Source organism: Populus alba, chromosome 17 (genome assembly GCF_005239225.2).
Source record: "Populus alba chromosome 17, ASM523922v2, whole genome shotgun sequence".
NCBI lineage: Eukaryota > Viridiplantae > Streptophyta > Magnoliopsida > Malpighiales > Salicaceae > Populus > Populus alba.
This window is the reverse complement of record NC_133300.1, coordinates 5981113-5985353: the sequence shown is the minus strand read 5'-3', so window position 1 is coordinate 5985353 and position 4241 is coordinate 5981113. Positions and strand designations below refer to the sequence as shown.

Sequence of the window (4241 nt, the reverse complement as noted above, 5' to 3'; positions counted from 1 at the left end):
GTAATATCTTTTGAAAAAATTTCTGGTGCTGAATGCATCAAAGAGAGAGAGAGAGAGAGAGAGAGAGAGAGAGAGAGAGAGAGAGAATCAAGATTCCAGAAGCATCAGTGAATATGGAAAAATCTGCAACAAAGACGTCTGAAATTGTCACCTTGCATGCCTCTCATGGAAAATATAGCTTCAACTGAACATTCCAGGTCTAATGTTGATTTCTGACGATTTTGACAACAGAGTAACACTTCACCATTTACTACAATCTATGGTGAGCATGATGCCATGTAATAAACAGAAAAAAAATCTAACCAATCTTTTTATCCTATTAGAACAAGACCTGGAACTGTAGGTTCTATAAATGAGTTTACGTTTCTTGAATTGGCAATTTGAAACTTTGAGAAGCAAAGAGAGAGAGAGAAAATCCTGCTGCAGTTTCCATTACTAGAGGCATGGCAACTGAATTATTGTGCTTGCACCGTCCAATCTCACTGACACACAAACTTTTCAGAAATCCCTTACCTAAAGTCATCCAGGCCACTCCCTTAACTTTGAAACTCAGATGTTCTGTAAGCACAGAAAACGTCAGCTTCACAGAAACAGAAACAGAAGCCAGACGGTCTGCCAATTATGAACCAAATAGCTGGGATTATGATTATTTGCTGTCTTCAGACACTGACGAATCGGTACGTACGTAAAATCTGCAGGAAAACTCCCCCTTCTCTTTTTCTTGTATTTTTTTTCGTTTACAAGTTCTTTGGATCGGCCTGATCCTCCATTTCTTTCATTTAGTGTAATAGGATTTGAACTATAGAGTTATAACCATGGTTTTCAGACCCCGCCTGGACTCTTACTCGGGAAAAAAACTCAGATTATTAGGTTACCGAGTTAACCACGAGCTATCAGGTCAATCATGCATGGTTAATCATTCTCATCAAAACAATGTTATTCTATTCTTTTTTTCTTGAAAAATCAACTCATGGACCAGGTTTGAATCAGATCACCACTTAACCTGTCGGGTCATTTTTTTTTAGTTTAAATTAAAATCTAATCTAAGCTAGGCTCTAGGCTGTGGGTTCACTGGATCTAGTCGAGTTTATTAACAAGATTACTTTTATTTTATTTTGGCTTAGTAGTTTGCTTAGCTAATTATAAATTCTGTCTAGAATACAAGTCTTTCAGTGCATATATCTTGTGACTGTTTGCCCTTTTTTTTAAAAAAAAAAGTTTCATTCTTGTTAAAAACTTAAAGGTGACCTTACTAAGATAAACCAACACCCTCCTTTGAGATACTATAAAAAAATACTTTCTACTTAGCGATCTCATTTGAATTTGTCAATCCAAGATTCCTGGATTTCTTAATATATCTCCAGATCTTCAAAGTGGATCCGACTCTTCGTTAGGTTGTGGCTAAGTGAGTCACACTTACAGCTACTGCTCCATAGGGACCGTGCGTGGCCTGCATAGATGGCGCTGGTTCCATCGCCCATTTTTGTGAAAATCAGCCTGGCTGGTCAATTCAGATTAACCTGGCATATGTCAAAATTAAAATGAAGAGGGTTCTGAAAAAGAGAAAAGGAAGAAGCTCTGTAGTCATCAATCAATCTCCAATTTCTAACTTTGCATATACTGTGATCTTGTAGATTGAAGTATACAAAGACAAGGCCAAAAAGCTGGAGGCTGAGGTGAGAAGAGAGATTAACAATGAAAAGGCAGAGTTTTTGACTCTGCTTGAACTGATAGATAATGTCCAAAGGTTAGGATTGGGTTACCGGTTCGAGAGTGACATAAGGGGAGCCCTTGATAGATTTGTTTCTTCAGGAGGATTTGATGCTGTTACAAAAACTAGCCTTCATGGTACTGCTCTTAGCTTCAGGCTTCTCAGACAGCATGGTTTTGAGGTCTCTCAAGGTATTTAGTTACTTACCTCAATCATTTAATATATCCTTATCTATGACGTATATTCATGTAGCATGCCCTTGCCATCAACAGAAGCGTTCAGTGGATTCAAGGATCAAAATGGCAATTTCTTGGAAAACCTTAAGGAGGACATCAAGGCAATACTAAGCCTATATGAAGCTTCATTTCTTGCATTAGAAGGAGAAAATATCTTGGATGAGGCCAAGGTGTTTGCAATATCACATCTAAAAGAGCTCAGCGAAGAAAAGATTGGAAAAGAGCTGGCCGAACAGGTGAATCATGCATTGGAGCTTCCATTGCATCGCAGGACGCAAAGACTAGAAGCTGTTTGGAGCATTGAAGCATACCGTAAAAAGGAAGATGCAAATCAAGTACTGCTAGAACTTGCTATATTGGACTACAACATGATTCAATCAGTATACCAAAGAGATCTTCGCGAGACATCAAGGTCAGTCCAAGAACAAAATTTCATGTTCTTACCAAGGTCTAGAAAGCAGGTCAATTAGATTTCTGTCCGTGGAAAATAACTTTGCTCCTGCTGTGTCACTCAGGTGGTGGAGGCGAGTGGGTCTTGCAACAAAGTTGCATTTTGCTAGAGACAGGTTAATTGAAAGCTTTTACTGGGCAGTTGGAGTTGCGTTCGAGCCTCAATACAGTGATTGCCGTAATTCAGTAGCAAAAATGTTTTCATTTGTAACAATCATTGATGATATCTATGATGTTTATGGTACTCTGGACGAGTTGGAGCTATTTACAGATGCTGTTGAGAGGTTTGTACCAAGAAAGAATTAACCCCTCACCATTTCGGTTCATCATGTTGTTATGATGCTAATCATTTTATTTCCCTCACAATTCCTGGTTGTTTCAGATGGGATGTTAATGCCATCAATGATCTTCCGGATTATATGAAGCTCTGCTTCCTAGCTCTCTACAACACTATCAATGAGATAGCTTATGACAATCTGAAGGACAAGGGGGAAAACATTCTTCCATACCTAACAAAAGCGGTACAGTATAAATTTCATCATTATTTGCAGAAAACATAGCAGGCTTGCAATTTTCTATTGCTAATCGATTTCTGTTGTAATGTCTTCGTTCCTACAGTGGGCAGATTTATGCAATGCATTCCTACAAGAAGCAAAATGGTTGTACAATAAGTCCACACCAACGTTTGATGACTATTTCGGAAATGCATGGAAATCATCCTCAGGGCCTCTTCAACTAGTTTTTGCCTACTTTGCCGTCGTTCAAAACATCAAGAAAGAGGAAATTGAAAACTTACAAAAGTATCATGATACCATCAGTAGGCCTTCCCACATCTTTCGTCTTTGCAACGACCTGGCTTCAGCATCGGTAAGTTCTTCATATGGCTAAATGTACAGGCCTGTAGCTATCCGTTCCCGCATGTTAACATTCCCGTTTGCTTATCCAGGCTGAGATAGCGAGAGGTGAAACAGCGAATTCTGTATCATGCTACATGCGTACAAAAGGCATTTCCGAGGAGCTTGCTACTGAATCCGTAATGAACTTGATCGACGAAACCTGGAAAAAGATGAACAAAGAAAAGCTTGGTGGCTCTTTGTTTGCAAAACCTTTTGTCGAAACAGCTATTAACCTTGCACGGCAATCCCATTGCACTTATCATAACGGAGATGCGCATACTTCACCAGACGAGCTAACTAGGAAACGTGTCCTGTCAGTAATCACAGAGCCTATTCTACCCTTTGAGAGATAAGTAACAGGTTTTCCATGTTGTCGTCTGCAAGAACAAATAACATATGCTGCGTAGAAAATTAAGCCATGTAAATAGGCTTTAACTCCATGTCCGGCGGAGTTTTTGCAGCAGCAAGTACCCTCCTGTATTGTGGATGGAGAGTATTGTATATTTTGATTCAGATTACAAGGAAGATTATATATCCATTTTCTTATTTTGAGTGCATTTCAGCTGCTCAGCTGTGTTTGCTTATGTAAGAAAGTGGACTAGGCATTCCTGACGAAGAAATAAACAGGCTGGTGTCCTGATTCTTCATGTTCCAGACAATTAGTTAGCTACCACCAAATTGCTTTTGCTCCAGAACATCCTAATTATCATGTTATTGCTGTCTGCTGATAGAGTCTCCTTTCTTGTAACATGTTACTAGCTACAATTAGATCAAATTCTGCAGATTTTTGAAGTGCTTTGCTTACATTCCTGACGAAGAAATAAACAGGCTGGTGTCCTGATTCTTCATGTTCCAGACAATTAGTTAACTACCACCAAATTGCTTTTGCTCCAGAACATCCTAATTATCATGTTCTTGCTGTCTGCTGATAGAGCCTGCTTTCTTGTA

General features: G+C 39.1%; 1 protein-coding gene across 1 annotated transcript; it reads left to right on the top strand.

The window, feature by feature from the left end:
* Positions 1 to 375: 375 nt before the first annotated feature.
* On the top strand, positions 376 to 3850 carry LOC118054959 (isoprene synthase, chloroplastic-like). The gene is made up of 7 exons (XM_035066725.2): positions 376 to 677; positions 1635 to 1902; positions 1984 to 2359; positions 2463 to 2681; positions 2780 to 2918; positions 3016 to 3264; positions 3344 to 3850. The coding sequence occupies exons 1-7, from the start codon at positions 444 to 446 to the stop codon at positions 3644 to 3646; spliced, it is 1788 nt and encodes a 595-aa protein (XP_034922616.1). The 5' UTR covers positions 376 to 443; the 3' UTR covers positions 3647 to 3850.
* Positions 3851 to 4241: the final 391 nt, after the last annotated feature.

Coding starts and splice junctions, on each gene's coding strand:
- LOC118054959 (XM_035066725.2), top strand. CDS start 444: ATGGCAACTGAATTATTGTGCTTGCACCGTCCAATCTCACTGACACAC. Junction 1,903..1,983: donor TGGTTTTGAGGTCTCTCAAG/GTATTTAGTTAC, acceptor TGCCATCAACAG/AAGCGTTCAGTGGATTCAAG. Junction 2,919..3,015: donor TTCCATACCTAACAAAAGCG/GTACAGTATAAA, acceptor TCGTTCCTACAG/TGGGCAGATTTATGCAATGC.